A 25,399-nucleotide genomic window follows, 5' to 3' on the forward strand; every position below is an offset into this window, starting at 1 on the left:
CATGTCTGTCTCTCCCACTAGACTGTAAGCTTCACAACGGCAGGAGTGGGGTCTGTCTTGCTCACTGTCGTATTTTTGGCATTAATATAGTACCAAGCACATGATAGGCATTTAATAAATATTTACTGTTTCCCTCATGCACTTCTCTTACCTTCCTCTCCTTGTGTAAATCCCAACTATCCTTTAGGGTCCAGCACAACTTTTCTCCAGGAAATGTCCTCAAGTGGGAGGATGGGAAGGGATCCATGTTTGTGTCCCCTTGGAACCTACTCACCCCCTAACCCCCCACAGCCACCCATCTGAGGGCAGTGTAAAGAAAAACTCTTGTGTTTCTCCTTTACTACTCACACAGAATACTTCTGTGACCAGCCATGTGGGGTTTTCCCCCACACTAACCAATTCTCTGACACTAGCTGGGTATCTCACATTCAATTTAGTTCTGACACTATCTACCTTGTGTTAGTGTCAGATCCTACAGGTTAAGCAAGAGCTCAGTTCCATAAGATCCTCCCATTTCAGATGCCAATCAAAAGTCCCAGGTTGTCACCTGTACTTCTTTTTCTTTTTCTTTTTTTTTATTTTTTGTGTGAGGAAGATCAGCCCTGAGCTAACATCTGTGCTAATCCTCCTCATTTTGCTGAGGAAGACCGGCACTGAGCTAACATCTATTGCCAATCCTCCTCCTTTTTTTCCCCCCAAAGCCCCAGTAGATAGTTGTATGTCATAGTTGCACATCCTTCTAGTTACTGTATGTTGGACGTGGCCTCAGCATGGCTGGAGAAGCGGTGCGTTGGTGCGCGCCCGGGATCCGAACCCCGGGCCGCTGGCAGCGGAGCGCGCGCACTTAACTGCTAAGCCACGGGGCCGGTCCAAGTCACCCGTACTTCTATAAATCAGGGTTCCCACAACCTCCTCAGCCCAATGATTTGCTAGAATGGCTCACAGAACTCAGGGAAACATGCTTGCCGGCTTATTATATAATAAAGGATATGATAAAGGATACAGATGAACAGCCAGATGAAGAGACACACAGGGCAAGGTCTGGGTCCTGAGCACAGAAGCTTTTGTCGCCATGGAGTTGTGGTGCACCACCCTTCTGGCACGTGGATGTGTTCACCAATCTAGAAGTTCTCCTAACCCTGTCGTTCAGGGATTATTATGGAGCCTTCAACACGTAGTCATGATTGATTAACTCAGTCTTCAGCCCCCTCCCCTCCCAGGAGGATGGGGAGAGGGGCTGAAAGTTCCAACCTTCTAATCACGACTTGGTCCTTCTGGTGACCAGGCCCTTCCTGAAGCTATCCAGGAGCCCACCAAGAGTTGCCTCATTAGAACAAAGATGCTCCTAGCACCTTTATTGCTTAGGAAATTACAAAGGTTTTAGGAATTCTGGCCAGAAGCTGGTTATTATATCCCAATATCACAGGCAGCATACAGAGATCTTCACTGTCTGCAGCCTGAGAGAACAGTCCACACGACATGAGGCTGTCCTGCTTCCTCCTTGTCCACTCCAGCCCAGTACAATGCTTGACTGGTGAAAAAAGAATAGAACTTTATATCACCAATGTGGAGCCTGCCCACCTATTTGTCTCTGAAGACCCCTGGGATCTGTCCCCTTCCCTATGAGAGAGACATCATGCATTTATTCACTCATTCACTTATTCACCAAGGGAGAAGGTATAGCAGATATGCCCTTGGAGCAGTTACTTCACCTCTCCAAGACACACTTTTCTCATCTCTAAAATGGGGCTAATGACAGTATCTATTTCACAGTGTTGTCTTGAGAATGAAGTGAGAGAATTCTTGAAAAGGGCTTAGCACAGTATCTAATACATAACAAACAATAAATGTTAGCTGCCATTATAGCTTGAGCCCTCAGGTGGGCACTGGCAGAAATGTGAAGCTGAATTAGATATATGGTCTAACAGGGAAGAGAGAGAGGAAAGCAGATCATCACAAGATAATACAGTGTGATCAGTTCTACTAGAAATAGACAAGCAAGATGTAAGGGTAAAAGATTCTAGATTCTCCAAACACCCTAGTTTCCCTTATAGATATATTTTTCTATGTGTAGGGAGGGTGGTGTGCAGTGGGGGCTCTGCCTATCCCAACTGTGAAAATTAATAAATAGAAATATCATTTAAAATGGAGTTATGGGTGGCGGCCAGCCGGGTGGCGCAAGCGGTTAAGTGCGCACACTCCGCTGCTGCAGCCTGAGGTTCGCCGGTTCGGATCCCAGGCGCGCACTGATGCACTGCTTGTAGAGCCATGCTGTGGCGGCATCCCGTACAATGTAGAGGAAGATGGGCATGGATGTTAGCTCAGGGCCAATCTTCCTCAGCAAAAAGAGGAGGATTGGCATCAGATGTTAGCTCAGTGCTGATCTTCCTCACAAAAAAAATAAAAATAAAAACAACTAAAAAAAATAAAATGGAGTTATGGGGGCTGACTTGGTGGCATAGCGGTTAAGTGCACGCGCGCTCCGCTGGGGCGGCCCGGGATTCGGATCCCAGGCGCGCACCGACACACCACTTGTCAAGCCATGCTGTGGCACTGTCCCATACAAAGTAGAGGAAGATGGGCACGGATGTTAGCCCAGGGCCAGTCTTCCTCAGCAAAAAGAGGAGGACTGGCGGCAGGTGGTTAGCTCAGGGCTAATCTTCCTCACACACACATACACACACACAAATTATAAAATGGAGTTAGGAGGCCAGAAGGGGGAGCTCTCACATACCTACCACTCAAGGTCAATACAGGCCCCAACAGGAAGAGACCTACCTTGCATCTCTGGCAGGAAGTGATCCTGCTTTTCTACCCCAGCAGGAGAAAAGAAGATTTTCTCCTTGCTCAACAGCTCAGCCAGAGACTGTCACAACTCAGCCAATGAAAAGCCACTATACTTCAAACTCCCAGTTTCCTCCAATAGACTGTTTATAACAGCCCTTCCCAACTCCCCCTTCTCCCCTATGAAACAACATACCTCTCCTTTGTTCTCTGGACTTGCGTGTGGTTAACCATAGATTGCATGTCTCCAACTGCAATTCTTGCCTATTCCCACATAAACCCATTTTACTCGTAAAATAACTGGCTGTTTTATTTGTTTTAGGTCAACATAACAACCTAAGTTCTTCCTTCCCTGTGCAGAGATACTATGAGGAAATGACTCTAACTTTGGCTTCAGTGGTGGTAGTGGGAAGTGCTCCAAGAATCCCCTGTGCCTAAACTAATCTCTCATTCTTCTCCCAGGAGGTTCATATGGCTGGGGGTATGGGGATGAGGGGAAAGAGAAGATTCAAAGGTAGGAAGTATGTGACATGTGCTGTTTGTCTGATTCTTGTGTTTTCCATTTTATCATTCCTTAGTGTATGGGAAGTATGAAGCTTCCTTTGAAATGCAGGCTGATTTATCTGAGCCAGGGGACCCCAGAGGAGGTCAATCTCCACAGCTGGGCAGAACACCACAGAGAAAATAGTAACCACTCTTTCCCTGGGCATGTGTGGTAGAGGCTGTGGGCTGGGGGGTGGGGGGGCGGGTATAGTCAAGACTGTAGCCCCTCACTCCAGGCTTCCTGGATCTCTGGCTACTGTGCTCCCGGACCCCTCCAACTGGGTGCCCTCCTCCTAGGCTGTTGACCGAAGAGGTCCCAGTGTCAGAGCCTTTCTCCACAGGATATAGCAAGATTACTCCACAGCCAAGGCCCAGTCCAGCCTTCGCCATGCAGGGCTTCCGGTGACTCTCCTGCCTTGTGTGTGTGTGACTTGTGAGCAGCTCAGCCTGGAGGAGGGGCTGGGGTTTTGAGTCCTGCAGTGCTTAGGGCAGGGAGGATCAGAGGAGCACTGAGCACTGACTGCCTTCCTGAGTCCCACATCATCCCTTCTGACCCTCCAATAAAGCCTGTCAGGCTGGCATTATTATCTTCATTTTACAGAGGAAGAATCTGAAGCTCAGACAGGTTAAGGGCCTTGCATGTGATATCTGTCATCATCATCAAGCATCAGTGAGTCCCTACTTAGATCGCAGCAATTCTTTGTTCAAACCTGCTAATGGCTGAGATACTCAGAAGAAAACCTGAAGTCCTCACAATAGCCTATAAAGTTCTGCCCACTGCCTTTCCTTTCTTTTTTTTTTTTAATTTTATTTATTTATTTTCCCCCCAAAGCCCCAGTAGATAGTTGTATGTCATAGCTGCACATCCTTCTAGTTGCTGTATGTGGGACGCGGCCTCAGCATGGCCAGAGAAGCGGTTCCTCGGTGCGTGCCCGGGATCCGAACCCCGGGCCGCCAGCAGCAGAGCGAGCGCACTTAACCGCTAAGCCACGGGGCCGGCCCTGCCTTTCCTTTCTGATCACCTCACTTCCCCCCCATCCTGCTCACTCTGCTCCAGCCACACTGGCTTCTTTGCTATTTACTCCTGAATATGACAGGTACGTTCCCACGTTCCCACCTTAGGGCCTTTGCTCTAGCCGTTTCTTCTGCCCAGAACATTCTCTCCTCCTCACCTCCAAGTCTGTGCTCAAATCTCACCTTCTCAATGAGGCTTACCTAGACAATCTTTAAAATTCTGCAAACTGCCTCCCACTCCTACTCATCCCCCTTACTTTTAGTAGCACTTATCTTTCAACATACTACATGATTTACTTATTTATTATACTTGTTTTCCTGTGATCCCTTCACCAGAATGTAAGCTTAAGGCAAAGGGATCGTTATCTGGTTTTCTGATGTTATCTCCAGCCCTCAAATCAGACTGTGACATTTACCAGATTCTCAATATATATGTGTCCGGTGAAGGAACGAATGAATGAATACTGACCCAAGATTGGAGGTTGGAAGCCTCTGGGCTGGTGGGGACTCCTCCTGAGAGCCGGAGGGTGGGGGAGGGGACTCAGAGTGCAGGGAGCAGCCGCACCGGGCTCAAGGGCCTCTGAGGAGGCGCTCGAGAAACTACATTTCCCATGAAGCTCTGGGTACAGAGGAGCCGCGGAGGCTGGCGGGAAGAGCATACGTGCGAGAAGCCAGGTCCGGTACCGCGACGATGGCCGCTCAACGAGGTGAGTTGTTGGCTGAGGTGCCGGCGAGCTTGGGGTTGGGACGCGTCCTGGGACCCTTCCCGACTTGATATGCCAGGTCGAACCCACCCTTGGGGCTCCGCGGAAGGATGGATGGGCACCGGGCAGAGGAAGGGGCACCTGCGATGGGGATTGAGTCGTTATTGCAGCCCTCGAAGGAGGGTCTTGAGGGGAGGGGGCCGCGCGTGGGTCATTTCGAGAGGGGGTGCCATGGAATAGATACCTCCCGCTCCCTTCCCGTCACCTCAGCGCAGTTATCTGCCTCACGTCAGTAGAAGATCCTTACTGCCCGTTTTGCAGATGGGAACATCAAGGCCTGCAGAGAAGAGTCTCAGCTAACAACCTACAAACTCCTTATTTGACTTTGTCCCCAGACAAAACCCTCAGCTCGTGCCTAGTTTCCCTGGACATTAGGGTCAGGTCTCAGGAGTGGAGTGGAAGCTGACCCTCTGTCTGTGCCCCCAGTATTCCCACTTTCCTGTGTGGTGCAGCAGTATGCCTGGGGGAAGATGGGTTCCAACAGTGAAGTGGCTCGGCTGCTGTCCAGCAGTGACCCACTGGCCCAGATCTCAGAGGACAAGCCATATGCAGAGGTGAGACCTGGGCTGTATTTCAGCCCACTTTCAGCAGGGGAGACCAAGGGACTTCTCCATTGGAAGAGCCTGAGGCAAGTCATGTGGATCAGCTGGGAGGAGGGGAGGCAGCAAAGAGCAGGCCCTCTTGGCTCTTCATATCAGTGCAGGGCGATGAACCCAGATGGTGGCATCAAAAGAGAGGTTTTCTCATAATAGGCTGGGATTTCCAGTACCGTTCTTCCCCCACCAACTATCAGCACTTAGTGAATTTTAATTCAGCCCTCTATGATAATTAAAACTTTTACTTTGACTAACCTTTACATTTTTGATAACCTAAAATATATATTTCTCCTGCCCATTTAGTAGAGAAAAAGCCCAAGTATAGGAAGGCTTTAGGCTCTACGTCTGAGATGGGAATAAATTAATGTTAACCCCTCACAGACCCACTTGAGAGTCAGAGCTTTTCAGTGACCTTGACAGTGCAGGTGTCATTCTCATTGGGCAGATGAGGAAACTGAGACCCAGAAACAGGAAATAACTGGCCAAAGCTCCACAGCCGGTTAGAGGTAGAGCCTGGGTCTCCTGACTCCTGGTGTTCTGCGGCCTGCTGCGTCCCTATATGTCTGTGATGGCATGAGCATTTATACCCACTCCTGGGAGGCCCGTCTCAGGACTCAGCTGCCCTGTAGGGAGCACAGGGTAACTAGGTTTGGGGCAGGCCAACTGGTGGTGCCAGGTTTTCCCTCCCAAGTTTCCTGTTTTTCCAGCTGTGGATGGGGACCCATCCCCGGGGAGATGCCAAGATCCTTGACAACCGCATCTCGCAGAAGACCCTAGGCCAGTGGATTGCTGACAACCAGGACAGCTTGGGATCAGAGGTCAAGGACACCTTTAATGGCAAGCTGCCCTTCCTCTTCAAAGTGCTCTCAGTTGAAACGGCTCTGTCCATCCAGGCACACCCTAACAAGGTACAGCACCAGAGTAGGGTGCAGAGGTCAGGGTAGAGAAGAGCTTCTGTCAAGGCCCTCCCATGATCTTGACTGCTGCTCCTACCCTACCCATGCTAGGCTCCAGCCCAAAGCTAAATCCAGGCCTGATTACTCCCAATTTAGCTCTGCAAGGCCAGATGCTGGTGACACCTGCTGGCAACTAAGTCTAAGTGGACAGCTGAACAGCTTGTGGCGGGGAGCTTCTCTAAGCTTATTCCTGGGGTGCTGTTCCTGGGCTCCCCTCACCCAGCCCAGGACTATTTTTCTCTGCCGTTTTCCCACCTGGCTCTCTGGGAGAGTTCACTTTCCAGGGCAGGGCAGGTACCCTAGCTGTTGCCTCAGCTTGACCCCAATAGAGTCTTTGTGCACAAGCCCCTGAGTCACAGCCTAAACATTTGTCCAGACTGTTCAGTTCTAGATGGGCAGAGTAAGACCCAGAGAAGAGTGGGATTTACCCCAAGTCACACAGCTTGTTAGGGTCAGAGCTTGGCCTGGTGTTTGGGTTTCTTTATTCGCAGTCCTGGTCTTTTAGAATCTGCCCAGCTCTCCCCCAGATTTGGCCCATGTCCCTGCCCTGGGTTGGCTGAACCTCAAGTTTCTGCATTATGCCTTGACTGGGCTCGTTGCCAGAGGTAAGAAGCCACTGCTGTCTGGTGACTGAGGAGGGTAGAGAGCAAGGGCCGGGTGGGACTAGTGTTCTGGTAGGTGATGGCTGCACCTTGACCATCCTCTTCTTCCCTTGGGTCCCCACAGGAACTGGCCGAGAAGCTGCACCTCCAGGCTCCACAGCACTACCCTGATGCCAACCATAAGCCAGAGATGGCCATTGCTCTCACCTCCTTCCAAGGCTTATGTGGCTTCCGGCCAGTGGAGGAGATTGTGACCTTTCTGACAAGTAAGCTTGGGTTAAGAGCATGCACACTGGGCCTAGAATGCATGGGGAGCCCAGGCCAGAGCTCAACAGTGGCAGAGAACAGAGGCTGAATGTCACAGGAGCTGAGGGGCTGGTTGGCCTCATGAATTCTTGGAGCCACTGGGTAGGCCTGTGAGACCAGGCTCAGGCATGGTTGCCGAAGGCTGCTGAGAAGTGGTCAGTTTTCACTGCCAAGTTTGCTTAGCGTTACCTGGCTCCTTGGTTAGGGGTGGGATGGGGAGGCTTTCTCCAACTCCCCACTTTTGCGGGTTCCATCTTGTCATTCCTGATATGGCCCTGGCCTGGCCTTCCTGCAGAAGTGCCTGAGTTCCAGTTTCTGATTGGAGATAACGCAGCAGCACAGCTGAAGCAGAGCATGAGCCGTGACTCCCAGGCCATGGCCTCTGCTCTGCAGAGCTGTTTCTCGCACCTGATGAAGAGTGAGAAGGTGGTGGTAGTGGAACAGCTCAACCTGTTGGTGAAGCGTATCTCTCAGCAAGGTGGGTGTCATTGTAGGCCTGGCTGCAGTGCCCTGTCCTGGGTGCCCGGCACAGACACTGGCTGTGGGGACAGGGTTCTTACCCCTTTGCTCAAGTGAAACACTAAAACAGGCCCAACTTAGATGGCCTGTTAGCAACCTAGCATTTCTTTCCCAGCCTTTGTGGAGCAGGGCCCTAGGTTGAATGCTGCTTCCTAACTGGCCGTCTTCTCTAGGCTGGAGGCAGATTCGTCTAGAAGACTCTTAGGATGTCTTCCACCCAGGTATTCTCAGATTTCCCCAGCCCTACATTTGCTATCCATGGATGGATTTATACTTCGGGGCTAGAGAGCAGGAAGGGGACAAGGAGATCCTCTCTCTCCCCCAAAGGGCTGATGCCCAGAGCTCTCAATCATTAGATCTTTCCTTAAAGACCTGCTCTGTGCCCAACCTTGTGCTAACTAAGGAAAGTTCAGTAAATGACTGTGATGCATGTGGTCCTGTCACCTTTGGGTTGGGGAGTCAATACAGGCAGTGAAAAACACAAGGCAATGGACTCTCAGCTATGAGCTTATGTGGCACACATGAGGCCCCAGCCCCTTCTCCAGGCGACCCCAGAGCTCTTCTGGTTTCTCTCTACACATTTCCCCTGCTACCTTTGAGCCACAAAGAACTGTTTATTTTACCCAAGTATACCCTATGTTTTCTTTGTTTTTGGGTGTTTTTTCTGCTTGCATGCTTCTCCCTTTAGGGCTTCTTGCACTCATAGCAGAACTGGTTACTCATGCCTGGAGCTCCCATAGCACCCTGTTGGTACGTCAGGTATAGCCCTTAGCACCTGTGAGTCTATATCATCAGGTGCACACCTGTTAAAACTGGGGTTTTCTCCAGGTGAGGGACCTGTCTCCTTGACCTCTGTGTGTCCCCAGTGCTTAGCACAGAGTAGGTATTCAGCATGTCTCTGTATGAAGACTCACAACAACCCTCCAATCCAGACCAGCTGGTGTCTTCATTGTGGCACTGACACACTCTGTTTCTACTTACAAACACCCTCCCCACTTTTCTGCACACTCCAAAAAACTCAGCTCACTGTCCCCCCTCCCCCAGCCCCACAATTTCCAAGAAGCCTTCCTTCAGCACTCTAGCCCAGGCTGAGCTCATCCTCCTCTGGTCAGTGTCCATGACACATTTTGGCCATTGGCGCATTCTGCCTCATGCTATCTGGGGTGACCAACCTCGGTTTGCCAGGGACTGAGATTTTCTGAGACACAGTGCTTTCAGTGCTAAAAAAGGGAAAGGCCTGGGCTAACTGGGACAGTTGGTCACCCAACATGGAACTTCTGGGTATCTCCCTAACTAGATTTTGAGTTCTTAGAACAGTAGTTCTCAACCAGGGGACATTGGCAATTGTCTAGACATTTTTGGTTGTCAAAACCTTGCTTGGGCGTGCTAATGGTATCTCATGGGTAGAGGCCAGGGATGTTGCTAAACATCCCACAATGCACAGGATAGCCCTCACAACAAAGAATTATCTGGCTCAAAATGTCAATAGTGCCGAGATTGAGAAACACTGTCCTAAAAGGACCACGCTCTAGCCCTTTTAGTGCCTAGTATAGTGCTGGGTATATAATGACAGTCAAAATGGGAAAAATGGCACCTGTGTGGGCTGGAATACCAGGAAGGCTGGCTCCCAAAGGACTGGAGGTATGGCTAGGAGGACATGCCCACCAGTTGCCAGATTCGTGTGGGCAGGGGGTTCCCTAGGACTCCCTGGGCAAGGTGGGGCTGTGAACACCACTGAGTGTTCCTAAGTGGCCTTGGGATGCTCTGTGACCTTCAGTGGCTGCTGGAAACAATATGGAGGACATCTATGGGGAGCTCTTGCTGCAGCTGCACCAGCAGTATCCAGGTGATATTGGATGCTTTGCCATCTACTTTCTGAACCTGCTTACCCTGAAGCCGGGGGAGGCCATGTTTCTGGAGGCCAACGTGCCCCATGCCTACCTGAAAGGAGGTGAGCCACATCTCAGCAGTGAGTCCCCGGGCCTTGTTTCCGAATCCGGACAAAATCGGGGGAGGGTAGTCAAGGAGACCTTTAAGGTCCCAGCTGGCTTTGACCTCCCAGGGTTCCTGGGGTCAGCAGGAAAGTGGCCAGTAGGGATGATGAATGCCAGCTTGGTGTTGGACACTGCTTGAATCTTCACACCAACTCCCCTTGTGATAGTCTCATGTTAAGTCCTGTCAGCAAGTATGGGAACCACAATTTGAACCCAGGCTATATTGGATCAAGGCTGTTGTTCTCTTGCCAGCATCACACTGCCTTTGCACGTCTGTCCTATCTACCCAGAGATTTTATATTAAAATACACATTGCCACAGAAGAGTGTCACATTTTGACTATTGGCTCTTTATCCACTTAGGGACAGGATTCTGTGGTAGAAGTGGGAGAATACAGAATCTGGGGAGGGTTGGGGCTCCCCCAGGGGTTAACATGACTCCCCTGACAATAGCGGGTTATCTGTCATCTGTTTTTGGTATCTGATATCTTAGCTCATTCTCCCAGACTGTAATTCACACATTTTTACCTAACTCTGCAGGGGGTTCATGGTGCTCAGGTTAGGAGGCCCAGCCCTGGAGAGCCAAATTCCAAGGCATCCTTCATCAGCTTAGCACATGACAACTGTCTGTCCCCAGACTGCGTGGAGTGCATGGCGTGTTCAGACAACACAGTGCGTGCTGGCTTAACTCCCAAGTTCATCGATGTGCCAACCCTCTGTGAAATGCTCAACTATACACCCAGCCCCAGCAAGGACAGGCTCTTTCCTCCAACACGGAGTCAGGAAGACCCCTACCTCTCTATCTATGATCCCCCAGTGCCAGACTTCACCGTTATGAAGATGGAGGTGAGTAGGGGGCCATGCTGAGTGTCTTGTGTGGCATGAAGAGCCCTGGCAAAACGTACAATGTGGAGTATACCTGGGGCTGGGTTTCCTTTCTGTCCAGCTCACTTGGTGGGGGATGGCCACAGGGCCTGCCCACTCCTCTCTGTAGCAGGGACGAGATGTGGGCCTCCGTGCTGACAAGAGTCTAAGCAGTGGGGGAGGTGGCAGAGCTCTCCCTCTCACTGCCCTTAGGATTGTCCTGGGCCCCCTGTGAGCTGCACCATCCTGTTGTTTCTTCCTGCCCAGGTCCCTGGCTCCGTCACTGAATACAAGGTCTTGGCAGTGGATTCTGCCAGCATCCTCCTCATGGTACAGGGGACAGTGACAGCCAGCACTCCCACAGCCCAGTCAATAATCCCTCTGCAGCGTGGTGGGGTGCTCTTCATTGGAGCCAATGAGAGTGTCTCCCTGAAGCTCACGGTGCCTGAGGACCTGCTGATATTCCGTGCTTGCTGTTTGCTGTAGAAGCCACAGCCTTCCTGGCTTTCCTCTCTGCCAGTCACCCTAAATCCTAGCCAGCCTCACCTCCTCGGGTCCAGCCCAAACCGCTTCCTGCTATGGACTCTTTGGGTATGCCCAGGAAGAGCTAGGGTAGAGGAGTGAGCTTGAAGGTCTGACTCCTGAGCAGACCTAGGCTGAACCATCTTCTTCCTGGGAGGAGAGGCCCATGTGAGGACTAAGGATTGACACTCCCCCTTGTGTTCTCACACACCTGAGCCAAGCTTTCCTCAGCCCAGGAGGTGGCAAGCTCTGTTCCAGCCTACACCATTAGGCAAGCTGGTGAAATCTGATTAGTTCAGCATCAGTCAAGAGCAAGAGGGTAGGTAATTAATTTCTAAGAATAGGGTTCTGGCCCTGAGACTGCCCATTTCCTCAGCTGCAGAGGAGGGGAAAGGGTAAACCTGCGGACTCATGATGCTCATCATCACCCTCTTGCTCTGTCAAAGCAATTAAAGATCACTTGTGTTGAAGCTGTGGGGTAAAGAGCACTCAGCCTTTGGCATTCTAGTCCCTGAAGTGGGCTGAAAGATCCCTGCCTGGATGTTGTCCAGTTTTTGCTTTATTCCTGCTTCAGACAGCTCCCTGAGGTGGCCAGGCTGGACTCCAGAGCACTTTTATGGGAAGGCGTGGAAGAGGCAGCTGGCTTCAGTCTCAGATGCAGAGCTTGCAGACAGGCCTTGGCCTTCCAGCCCTGCAGACAGTGGAAGTTGGGTCTAAAGATACTACGCATTGTCAATGCAAGCTTCTCTCCAGTGTTTCAGTTGGTCTTAGGGCACAGATCAGCAAGCTAAGGCCAGCAGGCTGGATCTGGCCACACCCATTCATTTACATCCTGTCCTGCTGCTTTCAGGCTATAATGGCAAAATTGAATAGATGTGCCAGACTGCATGGCCTGCAAAGCCAAAAATACTGACTGGCCTTTCACAGAGAGTTTGTCAGCCCCTTCTCTAGAGCACATTGTAGATACAGGGACTCAGGGACAGGCCGATCCAGTTCACATTGTGAAGAGAAACCTATGGGCCAGCCCCATGGCTTAGCGGTTAGGTGTGCGCGCTCCGCTGCTGGCAGCCCGGGTTCGGATCCCAGGCATGCACCGACACACCGCTTCTCCGGCCATGCTGGGGCCGCGTCCCACATGCAGCAACTAGACGGATGTGCAACTATGACATACAACTATCTACTGGGGCTTTGGGGAGGGAAAAAAAAAAGGAGGAGGATTGGCAATAGATGTTAGCTCAGAGCCGGTCTTCCTCAGCAAAAAAAGAGGAGGATTAGCATGGATGTTAGCTCAGGGCTGATCTTACTCACAATAAAAAAAAAAAAAAAAAGAAGAGAAACCTAGCTACGTTTTCTAAACTGGCAGAAGTACCTAGGAGGGCATCTATTCTACCTGTTCCTACCCTCTAGAGGTGGGATACACCTCCACAGGAGGCTGCACAGCTGTGTGTTTTGCCACTGAAGTTTCTGACCAGCAGTCTTAGATCCTGTCACCCCAGACTAAGCAGAGACCCAGGCTATTGGCTCCTTCCTGTGGGGTAAGGGTTTAGACTCACACAAAAGGATCTTTCTGGACTGCTGCTCACACTAGATTCCCTGTACAGTGGAATTCTGTCAAGAAGTTTTGGTCAATCTGTTCTGGTTTTCTTGGCTTCCAAATTTTCTTCAGCTAAAAAAAAAAAAGAATGACCTAGAAAGAAAGGGTCTGCTAAAGGGAACCCATTCTAAAGAGAAGTGATGTACAAAGGCCTATTCCATCTATGGTCTCCAATGAAGCAGGCCTGAAAATGACGCCCACTGGGAACAGCAGAAAGGAGAGGAGGTCCTAAGAGGAATGGTCACAGTTGGGGCTATTAGGCTATTTCTTCATTTCAGAATTCAGAAAGGACAATGATTGTGATCGAGGCCTTCCTTAAAAATCCTATTGCAACAGAGACGACTCAACTAGCATGATTGTATTTATTCTTATAAACTTACAGAGCTGTAGAAGCATAAGCCGAGAGTTCTGTAAACACCATACAGTACCACTCCCATCTGTGAGGTAAGCCCAGATACACCGTCTCTCCCTAGGGCCCTGTCACCTGCAGAACACCCAGCACTCTGAATTAAGGCAGTTTGGCTCTGGGCACCTTGGTGCCTTTACTGGTGACAGTTTAGCCTGTGACCTCTGGCCCCAAACAACTATTTCTACCCTGGCTCCCTGCACAATGTCCCCTGTTCCAGATTTGTGCAACTTTTTCCACCGAGGGAATGCCTCCCACATGGGGTCACCCAGCTCTGGAACATCCTCTCCAGGGACAGTTGCAGCCAAATATACCAGTGTTGATTTATAGCAACAGCCACCCAGAGGGCCTTGGTCTTGGGGTCCTGCTGCCTCCCTCACCCCCAGCATCTGCCAAATGTTCAAGCTACTCTGTCCTAACTAACCCCCACAGAAATGTGGCCCCCCACTTGGCTTCCACAGCCACTTTCTGGCCCCCACTGGGTTTCCCACTACCACCACTCTTTCTTTACACTGTCCTGCACCCGAGCCCTTTCTTCATTTGCACTCGTCCACCTCTGCAGAGACCAGAAAGGCCTGGCTATAGTCTCTGTGGATGGGCAAAGGGGTTCAGAATGGAGATGTTCTCACTCCCTGCAGGTATTTGCAGAAAGTGCTCAGAATGTTGGGCACCTGTGTAGAGTTGCAGAGTCCCATTCCAGAATAGAATAACCATCTCCCTCCCCTGTTCCCCAGACCCCAACCTGAGGTGCCTCTGGTCTCTGTCCTGTCTCCCTCCTGCTGTGATGCTGCTAGATTGTAGAATAAAAGTAGCCACAGCTCCCTAGATACCGTATATTCCTCTAAACTTTCTACAACTTGAGAAAAGCACCAAGATAGATGCTAATCAAGAATTGATAGGATTATCCTCATGAGGATAGTCATGTGACAAATGACAAATAAGGCCTTTTTTATCTGATGTTTTTTCAGTCTTCCAATCACCCCATGTGGTAGAGCAAGAGTCCACGCCACCCCTCATATACCCCTAGCAGTCACAGGACATCAAATGAAGCAAAAGACCGGGCACTTTCCCAGGTGAAGCCCACACCCCAATCCTGACTATCATGCCCCTTAGACTTGGAACCCTGTCCATTTCCACTCAGTCCTCACCATAATTCTAGTTTGAAGCAAAAAAACAAAACAAAAAAAGGAACCATTGAAAAACTAAATTCTAGAGAGAGGCTTGATACAGCGATAGATGCTATCTAGTTGGGGTCACAGGGGAGATTATGCCTATCTTTGCTGTGTTCAGACTGGGGCCTGAGAGAGGCTGTGTTGCACCCAGAAGTTTACTGTAAAGCCCAATCCTGAGTATCCACTGTGAGGCCCATGCAGTGGTCAGAGGAATCTGGAGGGCTGGACCCAATAGAATGGCCCACACTGGGGTGAAGGGAGGCCCTCTACAATGGCAAATTATCTCCTCAGGCAGGGGCCTTGGGAGCTGGCACAGGTCCCTCCTCCCTGTCCTGTCTCAGAGCTTCTGTCTATATCAAAACCCACATAACTGTGCCAGTACACTTCTCATCCGTTGCTACTTCTCAAGTTTAAAAAGCTAAACAAACAGGAAGGCACCTGACTGCTCCCTGCAGCTCCCTCTACTGGTAATCAAAAACTGCAGGCTTCTGGGGCAAGCTCCAGTCCCTTCACCCAAGCTTTAGCTCCAAGACTGGGTGGAGAAACTAGCTAACACCAAGGCAAAGAATGGTGACCAAGGCAAGACGAACAGGTACATAGTGGAGCAGTTCTTCTCTAACTAGAGATGGGATGACCAGAGTCACTAAACCCACCCAGACAGTTGGACCAGGATACCCTGAGGCCAATGATTCTGGAAGCCTTGATCCTGCTGTACCATCAAGCAACCTGCTGTACTCCCTGCCATGGACAGGCACAACCAGATGAGGGCCAAAGGGCCCTGCTTTATGCTCTCTTGAAGGTCAAACACGTAACCCATCTTGGAGCTAGGAAGAGGAGAACACATGGACTTTCTTGAACTGGTCCCCAAGAGTTGAATTCTCTTTCAACGAGTCCCAGTTGCAAGCCATAAAATGCTATTTTCTGCCTCCATATAACATGATCCAGCACAGCCTGGGCACAAAAGCTCTCTTTTACCCTCCCTAGAGCATGATGACAAATACCAGTCAAGAAGTCTGCAAGTGTTTTTCTTAGCCAACTTTGTCACTCACCATAAAACCAGAATTCTTCTGTTCTTGCCCTTATTAAAGTGGTTTCTCCAAACTCTGCTCCAATAGCAGAGGAGAACTGCAGAATGCCACCTATTACCCTGTGGCCCAGATGGAGGCCTCTGGCCTGAGAAGCACCAGGTAACTGCAGGTCACTGACCTTCCCAGAGGGTCAGTGCCTTCAGTAATTCTGGGGCTGACTGTAGTTCCCACTGCTCTCTGTGAACTATGAATAATGGCCAACAGGGCCCTGCTTGCTATGCCAGCAGAGCCCATCTTAGAGGGTTATGTCTACTGGAGGGTACAGGAGGAAGAGTCCCCAAGACAGCACCAGCAGCAGGAGCACGTTGAGGAGGCCATAGGCTTGGGGGGAATGAGATCCAAGTCCTCATCATCTGGAATCTCATCTAGGTGATACCCATCCTGGAGCAGCTGCCGGCTCACATCTTGGTTCACCTGCTAAGAGCAGGAGAGGAGAGAACTATAAGCCAGGCTGCAAAGCAAAAATAACTGCTGCCCTAAAGGCAGAAGCATATTCCCTTACTGGAGCTTCCTGTCCATGCTCCACCCTCAGGCCAACCTGGAGGAACCAGGAAGAAGTGCCACTTTTTCCTACCTGTGCCTCATCCAGCAGTGAGGGGCACCCACAGCCTGAGCCAGTACTGTCCAGACTGTACTGTCACTAACTCCCAAGGGAGCTGCTCTAACTAAAGAATCCTGAGGCATCTGATGTAAATATCAGATTCTAGATTATGTTTGAAAGTCAATGCCCTGACCATTCCCGCTGGGAACCCAGACCAGTCCCTATGAAGGCTGAAGACTATGGGGCAATGATACTAGAACAATGGGGTAGAAGAGTAGAAGAATCTGGTTATAGTGGAATGGGGTGGGAAGCAATTTTGTCTGCACTGCCGGTTAGACATGTCATCCTTCAATGCCAGCAGAGCTCGTTCCCTGCAAAGTGGAACCTGTCAGCCTGGCTTCGCCAGTTCCACAGAGCAGAAGGAAAATGAGACTGGGCATAATGTAGTACTTTCTCTAGCTCTTGGCTAGTCTTTCTTTTCTTAGTTTTAACAATCTCAGGCAACCAGATATTCAAGGAAGATGCAATTTACAAACTGCCTCTATTCTCTTTGGCTGACTTAAGGGGTGGCCAAGGGTTTCCAGGATAATAAGGAAGAAATACCAGTGGTGTACAATCATGTCCCCAGCACTTCACCTCGTCAAAGGCAGTAAGCTGCACATGCCAAAACTTTACGTCCCTTTGTTTCTGTCTGGGACAATCACTCTGGAAACATGTCCAAAAGGCCAGCCCAGGAGTATCTCAGTCTGAGTTCCCATAGATGGAACAACTGAAGGAACAGAACTTGTCTGGCCTGGAAGACAGCAAGCTTGGTGGAGGATGGCTGGGGGAGGGATAGGAATGCTGACCTCAGATAAAGGACAATCAAAAGAAAGGAGACTAGAATTACTATGTGACACTGGAGGGCAGGCTTAAGACCACTGAGTCCAGGCTGTGGGAGACGTTTCAAATTAATAAAGAAGACTTCTCTAAGAGCTACCTGAAGAAGGAATTGTGTGTGTGTGTGTGTGTGTGTATTTGGGGGAGGGCAGGCAGCAAGGCTTCTTGGAGGTAGTGAGTACCCAATTACAAGAAGCATTCCAGCAAGCAGAGGCTGGTAAACACTTAGCTGGGATGTATCAAGAGGATTCCTTTTCTAAGCAGTGGCCTGGACTAGAAGACTTGTGAGGCCATTTCTAGCTCTAAGGTTCTTGAAAATCTCCTGGATTTTCAACAGCTGTCCTCAGACACCTATACCTCTGTTGGGGAAAGAGGGCATAGTAGAAGATTGGAGAACAGACCGGAAGACTGGCACAGTGCCGTGAATACAGCAGGCACCAGACAAGCATTTGGCAGTGGTGGTGAAGCTGCCTGCAGCCTGGCCTTGCGCAGAAAGGCGCTCTGGACTTGCCTCTGCAGAGGAATACCCGGAAGAGTATCTGGATTCCAGCTCCCCATCACTAGGAGAAGAGGAAGACAGTCAGTTCAGGGGGATGCCTGTGGAGCACAGCTGAAAACGGCAAGGTGGAGAGCATGCAAGGGGGTCTGGAGGACTTGTGAAGCAGAGACCACAAACCATAGAACTCAAGCCCAGAACCTGCAGTGAGTACAAACAGCTCCTTCAGTTGGCTCCAGCAGGTACAGGGTCACTGTCACTAACAGTACAGACATAATAGGGCAGGATGATTCCCCCAGACAAGGTTGGTACTCCAAATCCAAGAGCAACATGATCACCTATGAGTCCGCTAACCAAGTCATCCTGGGAAGGGATAGATCTCTGAAGAAGACAGCCTTGGAGCATGCATGATGGGTCTTGGAACAGATAGGGAACAAGCGAAGGCACCAAGTGATCTGCAGTTTTACCCAAATCACTCCCCAAGGGGGTATTTCCAAGGAGAGCACTCACCTGTCAGAGTCGAGGGACACCAGGTTTTCATCTGGACTCTGACTAAGGGCAGTATAGCCCTTGTTAAACTTCACTGACCTGAGGGGAGATGGGGGAGAGACCAAGCACAGATGAAGCACCAGCATTTTACAGGGAAAGCCAGAGCCCTCGCCCCTGTGCAAAAAGAACTGAGTGCGTTACTCCTGACTTGCCTCCTACCTGGTCACACAGCCACCACTGCCTGCCCTGTACTGTCTGGCTACAGCTCCGCAGAATATGCCCTTCCCCACACGCCTCCCCCAACTGCTCCGGAGGAAAAGCACACTTCCTCTTTCATGAATCAGGAAAAGCCCTTCCCACCCACCCACCCCCTTACTTAACCCGAGAACAGAAAAACCGCGAGTCCTCGGGCAAATCCCTTCACCTCTCTGAGTTTTAGCTCTTATCTGTAAAAGCAGCACTGAATGAGGTCCAACCCAGCCCTCAGAGTTGACTATTCTGTTAAAAAAAATAATACAGGGCTGGTTGTTCCCCCACTGCTCTCCATCCTCACTCCGGGGGACCCAGCCACTCTGCTCCTCCCTAACTTGGTCAGACAGTGACTGATCCCAGGCACCGACTAAACTCTCTTATTCCAAAGCGCTTTCCCTGACACCATCACATCCTTAAAGGAAAAGAAAAGGTCGTTCCTCTTCCCGTTTTAAAATAGTGAACCTGACAGGCTGGCGTCATGGGGTTCACCACCCCGGTCTTAAACGAGAGTACTGTCTCCCAGCCTGAGGACTAGGGCCTTTTCTGGAAAGTGCTTGCAGAGAGGAGGTGGCGCCGGCTGAGACCTTTTCCCTGAAGAGTCAGGGCGCTTCGGTGAGGCCCCCAGCATGCCTTTTCTCCGCAGAACGGCCTTGGCCAGGTCCCGGTGCTTCTCTGGAAGTCAAAGGGCGCGAGTCAGCGGGGTCTTCCCCACTCGCCGTGTCTCCCAAACAGATTTTCGGGGGCGGGAGCGGGCTGCAGTGCCCCTCCGGGGTCGCCCACCGGGGCTCCGGAGCCTGCCCGGGGACGCGGCAGCCCGCCCAGGCAGAGACCCGCTATCGGGCCGCACTCACGCAGCTTGGCCTGAATGGAAGGCGCTCGCGTCACCATGTACGGCCCCCGCTTCTCCACAGCCGCCGGGGTCCGCTCCCCCAGCCGGGGGACTCTGCTGCGGCTTCGCCCGGAGGGCGGCCCCGCAGCTCCCGCCGCGCGGTCTGGGGCCCCGCCAGGCCGAGGTCCAGGACTAGACGCTCGCGCCGCGTGCCCGCTGGGCTCTGCGGTCGCCATGGTCTGGCCACGCCCCGCCGGGTCTGGGAGCCCCGCCTCATGGCTAGCGAGCCCTTGGCCGGGGGTAGGCGGTCTCTCCCTGAGCAAGATGGCGGCGCGCAGGTGCGGGCCGTACCCGCCCGAGCTTTCCGGCCCCGCCTGCTGTGGGGTTGGTCCAACTGTTCCGCCCTTCCGGGGGCTGGGTAGTTTCAGTCCCTCCTTTCCGGCACACTGCGGTGCTTGTAGTCGGCCCGACCCTGGGATGTGGAGGTCAGTTCTGTTTGTAGCTGAAGTTGAATATTGATATTTATGGAGGGCCGCGAGTGTGCGCCCGCCGACCCGAGCCCTTTACGCCCTGGCACGCGCGCGCTCCCTGCAGTGTCTCCTCGCAGGTCATCCGGCCACAGCCGGAGCTCCCCAAGGACAGACACGGGAAAGCCTGTGTCGAACGGAAAAGAGCTGTCTGAGAAAGCGAGTTATTAGAGCCCTTCTCTAGGAAAGGAAACAGGCCTGAGAGAGAGGTTCCAGGACCTCGCGGAGGTCACACAACTAGAGACAGCCCCTGGGCTGATCGATCTAACGCCGAACCCACGTTATGTCCAACACCATAGGGTGCCTGAGACCTTTGAGGGGGCTTAACCCGCTCTAGGCCTCGGTTTCCATATTTTAAAATAGAACCAACGTCACTACCCGTCATAGAGCGACAAATAAGGGCAAAATAGGCCTTGGAAAGACGGGTGAAAGTGCAATGAGTCTGTTTGTGGCAGGGCACAGAGCTGTCATGGGTCTTGACTTCTCTGGCCCCAAGGGATGTGCTTGTGGCTAGCTAGAAAGAAACTCCAGATCCTTGTAGGAACTGCCAAATCTCACGAGGCTGTCCCAAGGCTAATTTATTGGCCTCCACAGGGTAGGTCAACATTGTGCAACTTCTGAGCCCCCAGGGCCATCCAAACAGTTGAGTGGATCTATGCCTTAGGGAAGATAGGAGAAAAGAATTTAGGGCTGGAATTTTTGAAAAATCAGAAGCACAAAGAAATGCTAACTATTTTGGTAGATTCCACCCCCCGTTTTTGAGCTCTAGAAACAGCAATTTCATATGGCTCATCTTAATCCTCCTGACCTCCCAATGAAGCCGGTTGTTACTCCTATTATGCATATGAAGCTTTGACTTGGTCAAATTCACCAGTTAAGTGGTAAACCTGGAATTTGAACCCCAGCTCCCCCGTGAACTCCAAAGAAATGGTTTTTCTCATGGCTAGGCTGCCAGTTAAACTGATGGGACCTCACCAAGGGCCAAAGAAAATGGAATCAAAACCCACTTGATGTCACAAAATCTTGTGTAGTGAAGAGTCTGAGTGCCCTCATTCATGCCCCCCGGGGTCTTGCATCATTAATTTTCAGTCACATGCTATGTGATTGAACATGGACACTGAATCCAGATTATTTGCCACTTACTGGAAAGTTATTTAACCTCTTTATGTCTAAGTTTCTTTCCTTCTCTTTCTTTTTTTTGTGCTGAGGAAGATTCGCCCTGAGCTAACATCTGCTGCCAATCTTCCTCTTTTTATATGTGAGCCACTGCCACAACACGATCGCTGACAGACGAGTGGTGTAGGTCCACACCTGGGAATCGAATCCCGGGCCACTGAAGTGGAGCACCCGGAACTTAATCACTAGGCCACCAGGACTGGCCCATGTCTCAGTTTCTTTAGCTGAAAAATGGGGATGATAATAGTACCTATCTAATAGAATTGTGAAGTTAAAATGTAAAGTGCTTGGAATGGCGCCTGGCATATAGTAAGCACTTGAGAAATGTACCCTTACAAAACTTACAGTGTTCTAAGGACTCAGTGTTTATTCTCTCACTTGGCTTTATACTCCCCAAGGGCAGACTGCCTTATTCATTTTGTATCACTTGTTTTTAGCACAAAGTCATAGTAATACATATTTGTTGAGTGATTGTCCTATTTCTCCTCTTAACTTTTAGTTAATTAGAATCATAAAACTTTGGGGCTGGGAGGGATCTTAGAGATTATATAGTCCAAATTCATTCTATTAATGAAGAAATTGTGATTGTCCAACTATCTTGGCTTGGGTGTAGTTCTCTTTTCCACTGAAGATATTATGTTCACTAGGAACCTAAGAAAAATAAATTACTCCTCACTCCCCAAAACAAACAACAAAAAATAAAACCTAGGTTGTAAGGGGATGAGTCTCCAGGGCAAGAACTGCCACAGCACACAGGGCACAAAGCCCCTCTTCCTCACCCCTGCTACTCAGATCCTAATCCAGGGTGACTGTTCTCACTCCCCTGCTGGGCCTGGGGATCCTCAGCTCCTCCATTCAGCAAAGCTTTATTCATCTCCTAATGTGTGGCAGGTGCTATGCTAGGCCCTGCAGATCTAATGATGAACAGGACAGATAATGGGCCTCTTAGTATCTGATTCCCAGTCTTGTTTCTTTTATTCTTTGTTGTTGGGGGTAGGGGTGGATTCTTGGCTGTTAGGAGCAAAGATTCCCACTCTGGCTTTCAGGCCCTCCTGCCCTCGTTAGGCAGTCAGTCACATCCTTTAGCCTTGACTTCAGGTCATGGGAATTGCAACCATTCCCTAATCTTTCTTGGTCCTGGGACAGATGAATCTTCATCATCAGTTGAGAATTCTGGTTCTGCTGTCCACTAGAGCTGAAGTCCTTCATCTAGGCATAGGGATTATGTATCTGGGATTAGGCATAGGAAGGGATGGGGGACAGTGGTGAATTTTTTTTTAATTGAGGTATAATTGACATATAACATTATATTAGTTTCAGGTGTACAACATAATGATTCAATATTTGTATACATTGGGAAATGATCACCACAATAAGTCCAGTTAACATCCATCACTGTACATAGTTATAAATTTTTTTTTCTTTTTTTCTTGTGATGAGTATTTCTAAGATCTACTCTTACCGACTTTCAAATATGCAATACAGTATTAACTATAGTCACCATTTAGTATATTACACCCCCATAACTTATTTATTTTATAGCTGGAAGTCTGTACCTTTTGATCCCCTTCACCCATTTTGCCCATCTCCCACCCCTGGCAACCATCAATCTGTTCTCTATTTCTATGAACTTATTTTTTTGTTTGTTTTGTTTTTTATATTCCACATATAAGTGAGATCATATAGTATTTATCTTTCTCTCTGACTTATTTCACTTAGTATAATGCCCTCAAGGTCCATCCATGTTGTCACAAATGGCAAGATTTCATTCTTTTTTACAGCCGAATACTATTCCATTGTGTATATATACCACATTTTCTTTATCCATTCATCCATCTGTGGACACTTAGGTTGTTTCCATATCTTGGCTATTGCAAATAATGCTGCAATGAACATGAGGTTGCAGATATCTTTTTCAGTTAGTGTTTTCATTTTCTTTGGATAAATACCCAGAAGTGGAATTGCTGGATCATATGGTAGTTCAATTTTTAATTTTTTGAAGAACCTCCATACTGTTTTCCATAGTGGCTACACCAACAGTGCAAAAGGGTTCCCTTTTCTCCACATCCTCGCCAACACTTATTTCTTGTCTTTTTGATAAATAGCCATTCTAACAGGTGTGAGTTGATTTCTCACTGTGGTTTTGATTTGCTTTTCTCTGATGATTAGTGCTGCTGAGCATCTTTTCATGTGCCTGTTGGCCGTCTGTATGTCTTCTTTGGAAAAATGGCCATTCATATCCTCTACTTATTTTTAAATAAGATTGTTTTTTTGATATTGAGTTGTATGAGTTCTTTATGTGTTTTGGATATTAACCCCTTATCAGATATATAATTTGCAAATATTTTCTCCCATTTGGTAGGTTGCCTTTTCATTTTGTTGATGGTTTCCTTTGCTGTGCAGAAGCTTTAGTTTGATGTGGTCCTACTTGCTTATTTTTGCTTTTGGAGTCAGATCCAAAAAATCACCACCAAGACAGATGTCAAGGAGCTTACTGCCTATGTTTTCTTCTAGGAATTTTATGGTTTCATATCTTACATTCAAGTCTTTAATCCATTTTCAGTTAATTTTTGTGTATGGTGAAAGACAGTGGTCAAGTTTCATTATTTTGAGTGTGGCTGTCCAGTTTTCCCAACACTATTTATTGAAGAGACTGTCCTTTCCCCATTGTATATTCTTGCCTCCTGTGTCGTAAATTGACCACATACGCATGGGGTTATTTCTGGGCTGTCTATTCTGTTCCACTGATGTATGTATCTGTTTTTATGCCAGTACCATACTGTTTGGATTACTATAGCTTTGTAATATGGTTTAAAATCAGGGAACGTGATGTCTCCAGCTTTTTTCTTCTTTCTCAAGACTGCTTTGGCTATTCAGGGTACAAATTTTAGGATTGTTTGTTCTGTTTTTGTGAAAAATGCCACTGGAATTCTGATAGGGATTGCATTGAATCTGTAGATTGCTTTGAGTAGTATGGACATTTTAACACTATTAATTCTTCCAATCCATGGTCACAGAATATCTTTCCATTTATTTGTGTCTTCTTCAATTTCTTTCATCAATGTTTTATAGTTTTCTGTGTACAGGTCTTTTACCTCCTCCTTGATTAAATTTATTCCTAGGTATTTTATTCTTTTTGATGCAGTTGTAAATGGGATTGTTTTCTTAGTATCTCTAATAGTTGTTAGTGTATAGAAATGCAACAGATTTTTGTATATTGATTTTGTATCCTGCAACTTTACTGAATTCGTTTATTCTAACAGTTTTTTGGTGGAGTCTTTAGAGTTTTCTATATATAATATCATGTCATCTGCAAATACTGACAGTTTTACTTCTTCCTTTCCAATTTGTATGCCTTTTTATTTTTTTTTTCTTGCCTAATTGCTCTAGTTAAGACTTCCAATACTATGTTGAATAAAAGTGGTGAGAGTGGGCATCATTGTCTTGTACCTGATCTTAGAGGAAAAGCTCAGCTTTTCACCATTGAGTATGATGTTGGCTGTGGGCTTGTCATATATGGCCTTTCTGTTGAGGTACGTTCCCTCTATACCAAGTTGGTTGAGAGTTTTTATCATAAATGGATGTTGAATTTTGTCAAATACTTTTCCTGCATCGAGATGCTCATATGGTTTTTATCCCTCATTTTGTTAATGTGGTGAATCATGTTGATTGATTTGTGGATGTTGAACCATCCTTGCATCCCTGGAATAAATTCTGCTTGATCATGGTATATGATCCTTTTAATGTGCTGTTGAATTCGGTTTGCTAATATTTTGTTGAGGATTCTGCATCTAGGTTCATCAGGGATAAGTACTTTATCCTGCTACTTCCCTCTGAGGCTCTCTTTTCTTATCTCATCAGGCTTTAGACTCTAGCCTTCCACTTTTCCCATTATTGGTAAAGCACAGATAACTGACAGATGGAGCCCCTGAATCTGCAGGTCTTTCTGGGCTTCCAGGTCACCAGCCCCACATTCAGTCCACATTAATTCATGTCACCTTCCTTTAGGGAAGAGGTATTTCCCAATCCTTATATGGCACTGTCATATGCACTTCACATATGTATAAGGAAACTGAGTGTCACAGGGGTTAACTGATTTGCCTAAGGCCACAAAGTTGTAGAGGTGAGAGTTGAATCATCTGCCTCTAAAGCCTGTCCTCTTGTTATACCCGTCAGGTATATCTTTAATGTTATGGACTGAATTGTGTCCCCTCCCCCACCAAATTCATATGTCGAAGCCCTAACCCTCAATGTGACTGTATTTGGAGGTAGAGCCTTTAAGGAGATGATTAAGCTTAAATGAGGTCATAAGAGTGAGACCCTAATCCAATAGGACTGGTGTCCTAATAAGAAAAGGGTGAGACACCAGGGATGTGTGCACACAGAGAAAAAGGCCTTGTGAGAACACAGCGAGAAGTCAGCTATCTGCAAGCCAGGGAGACAGACCTCATCAGAAACCAACCCTACTGGTACCTTGATCTTGGACT

General features: G+C 48.8%; 2 protein-coding genes across 6 annotated transcripts; one reads left to right on the forward strand and one right to left on the reverse strand.

Moving 5' to 3' along the window:
* Nucleotides 1-4,993: 4,993 nt before the first annotated feature.
* MPI (mannose phosphate isomerase) lies at nt 4,994-11,933 on the forward strand. 2 transcript variants are annotated; one of them, XM_058542088.1, is made up of 8 exons: nt 4,996-5,048; nt 5,532-5,659; nt 6,409-6,609; nt 7,384-7,525; nt 7,861-8,043; nt 9,862-10,035; nt 10,715-10,923; nt 11,209-11,933. In XM_058542088.1, the coding sequence occupies exons 1-8, from the start codon at nt 5,033-5,035 to the stop codon at nt 11,425-11,427; spliced, it is 1,272 nt and encodes a 423-aa protein (XP_058398071.1). In that variant the 5' UTR covers nt 4,996-5,032; the 3' UTR covers nt 11,428-11,933. The 2 variants fall into 2 exon arrangements, with proteins under 2 accessions (XP_058398072.1, XP_058398071.1); XM_058542089.1 differs by lacking the exon at nt 9,862-10,035 and having other exon boundaries at nt 4,994-5,048.
* A 1,467-nt stretch (nt 11,934-13,400) lies between these two features.
* FAM219B (family with sequence similarity 219 member B) lies at nt 13,401-19,460 on the reverse strand. 4 transcript variants are annotated; one of them, XM_058542091.1, is made up of 5 exons: nt 19,232-19,460; nt 18,965-19,052; nt 18,150-18,227; nt 17,655-17,703; nt 13,401-16,137 (listed from the first exon to the last, which is right to left on the reverse strand). In XM_058542091.1, the coding sequence occupies exons 1-5, from the start codon at nt 19,443-19,445 to the stop codon at nt 15,973-15,975; spliced, it is 594 nt and encodes a 197-aa protein (XP_058398074.1). In that variant the 5' UTR covers nt 19,446-19,460; the 3' UTR covers nt 13,401-15,972. The 4 variants fall into 4 exon arrangements, with proteins under 4 accessions (XP_058398074.1, XP_058398073.1, XP_058398075.1 ...); XM_058542090.1 differs by having other exon boundaries at nt 13,401-16,140; XM_058542092.1 differs by having other exon boundaries at nt 16,072-16,140; nt 17,545-17,703.
* Nucleotides 19,461-25,399: the final 5,939 nt, after the last annotated feature.

Source organism: Diceros bicornis, chromosome 5, assembly GCF_020826845.1.
Source record: "Diceros bicornis minor isolate mBicDic1 chromosome 5, mDicBic1.mat.cur, whole genome shotgun sequence".
NCBI lineage: Eukaryota > Metazoa > Chordata > Mammalia > Perissodactyla > Rhinocerotidae > Diceros > Diceros bicornis.